The 2371-nt window shown below is 44.5% G+C and overlaps 1 protein-coding gene across 2 annotated transcripts; it reads left to right on the top strand.

The window, feature by feature from the left end:
• Positions 1 to 214: 214 nt before the first annotated feature.
• Positions 215 to 1702, top strand: LOC109200538 (uncharacterized). Of its 2 annotated transcripts, none has more exons than XM_019356139.2 (2): positions 215 to 355; positions 814 to 1702. In XM_019356139.2, exon 2 carries the CDS (start codon positions 820 to 822, stop codon positions 1459 to 1461), a length of 642 nt encoding a protein of 213 aa, XP_019211684.1. In that variant the 5' UTR covers positions 215 to 355; positions 814 to 819; the 3' UTR covers positions 1462 to 1702. The 2 variants fall into 2 exon arrangements, with proteins under 2 accessions (XP_019211684.1, XP_019211683.1); XM_019356138.2 differs by lacking the exon at positions 215 to 355 and adding an exon at positions 614 to 722.
• The last annotated feature ends 669 nt before the right edge of the window (positions 1703 to 2371 follow it).

Genomic DNA, 2371 nt, shown 5'->3' with positions numbered 1-2371 from the left:
CACTTTGCAATCAGCCTAAGCACTATAAACAGGCCACAGGTAAGCTGTCTATGTGGAGTGGAATGGAAGGAGCAGCAAGAGTGAGAAGAGTGAGAATCAGAGGAGGCCGAGGGAGAGGACGTGGAGGTGAAGAAGTTGGAGGAAGAGGACGTGGAGGAGCAAGAAGAGGACGAGGAGGGGAAAGAGGAAGGGTAAGAAGAGTAAGAAACAGAATAACTGATGACATCAGAGCTACAATAGTGGACCATGTCACCAACCATGGGATGACCCTGAGGGAAGCTGGCCAACGGGTTCAGCCTAAACTGAGCCGCTACACTGTGGCAGGCATCATTAGGACATTTCGAAATGAGAATCGGTAAGTACTTTGTAGCACTGCCATACTCTAATGAGAAACACAACAGTACCATACATGCAAAAATACTGAAATTGTTACTTTACAGAATTGCTAGACGTCCAGATGTTGGACGCAGAGGCAGAATGTTCACTCCAGAGCAAGAGACCCATATAGTGAACATGGTGATTGCCAATAATGCAATAAGACTGCGCGAAATACAGCAGCGCATAATTGATAATGACACATCTTTCAAAATATACACAGTGCAAGCATTTCTGCACTAAGTCGTGTACTTGCACGCCACAGAATAAGAATGAAGCAAATTTACAGAGTTCCTTTCGAGAGAAACACAGAACGTGTAAAGCAACTGCGATATGACTATGTGCAGGTAAGCTAGTGTCATTGGTTCTGAATTTGGAAGTGCATACTGTAGTGCTGTGCATGGGCCTGATGTGTTGCATTTGTTTTGTCTTGTCCAGAGAGTGATGGAACTAGAAGCAGATGCAATGGGACATGAGCTACTTTTTGTGGATGAGGCCGGTTTTAACCTCAGTAAAACCAGGAGACGTGGCCGGAACATTATTGGACACCGTGCCATCATCAATGTCCCAGGACAACGTGGTGGTAACATAACCATGTGTGCAGCTATAAGCCAAAATGGTGTTGTTCACCATCATGCAACCATAGGCCCATACAACACTGCACACATTATTGCATTCCTGGACACCTTGCATGACATGCTCACTGTTCAGAGACCAGAGCAGACCCGATATGTCATCATATGGGACAATGTTAGTTTCCATAGGGCTGCTTTGGTCCGCAACTGGTTTACAGACCACCCATCCTTCATGGCACTCAACCTCCCTCCATACTCTCCATTCTTAAATCCCATCGAGGAGTTCTTCTCTGCCTGGCGCTGGAAAGTGTACGACCGTCATCCTCATCAACAGGTAGCCCTTTTACAGGCAATGGAGGAGGCATGTGGAGATATTGACCAGGCATCATGTCAGACCTGGATACGGCATTCAAGGAGATATTTTCCCCGGTGCCTTGAACTGGAGGATATCGCATGCGATGTGGACGAAATTTTGTGGCCGGACCCAGAAAGACGACATGATGTCGGCTGATTGTCTTTTTTTTCCCTTTTTTTTGTGAAATTCCTATTTTGTGTTCTGACTTTGTCTTGGTTTTGATGAGTGTGAATAAACACCAATACTTGAAGTTTGGATCCTTGTATGTTTACATGACACTATGACAACAGTGTGACCTCAAATTGACATCTGTACACAGAGAATGCAAAAGCCAGATGTGTTTTGTATTCATACCATCAGTGTGCAGTTGGCGCATTGTGTGCTTAGTAGATGATGGCTTGTGTGTACTGTTTGATACGAAAACACCATTTTTATGAAGGTGTGAAGAGTTAATCTAGCTGTGTTCGCTTTTGCAAGAGAACTACAATGTTTTGATAATTGGGTGACAGGTTTTCTTATTTGTGTGTAGAGTTTTGCAAAAATAGCCAATAGTTACAAAAAATGTGCTTAAGCAATCAGAAAAAACTGTAAGCTGAGGGCTCAGAAGGCATCTTTGCTGGATCGTTGAGTTATTCTCGTCAGTACAGCCCCGATAAACTGTTTCTTGTGTTGTTTCTCAGTTTATGCTAACCGCGGCTCTCCTGTACATAGGTTCCTGGACTCGTCCTTATCCCTGATCTGCTTCTCTGGCAGCGTGGAGTGGAGTGGAGTGAGAGTGAGAGTGCTGAAGACAAGTACCAAAGAAGCGAATGAGCAGAGCGTGTTTGGACTTTCTTCCCTTTTCCCCAGGACCATTGAATATCCCTGCCCTGTACACTGTATATACTTTCACGTGGTGTGTTTGTAAATAAACTTGTGATTGCAATTCTAGTTCAGCTGGTCTACGCCTGAGTCCGTTTCCGCCTGCGTGACAGTTCCTGGGTCGTTGATCCAGTGTTTGCAGTTTGTTTTTGTTCTCTGAGTATTTTCCACATGTTCACATTTGCTGTTTTATTATGTTATCCAT

This window comes from Oreochromis niloticus, unplaced genomic scaffold (genome assembly GCF_001858045.2).
Source record: "Oreochromis niloticus isolate F11D_XX unplaced genomic scaffold, O_niloticus_UMD_NMBU tig00001878_pilon, whole genome shotgun sequence".
Taxonomy (NCBI): Eukaryota; Metazoa; Chordata; class Actinopteri; order Cichliformes; family Cichlidae; genus Oreochromis; species Oreochromis niloticus.
Note: the sequence above shows the minus strand (reverse complement) of the source record. Positions and strands in the feature narration are given on the sequence as shown.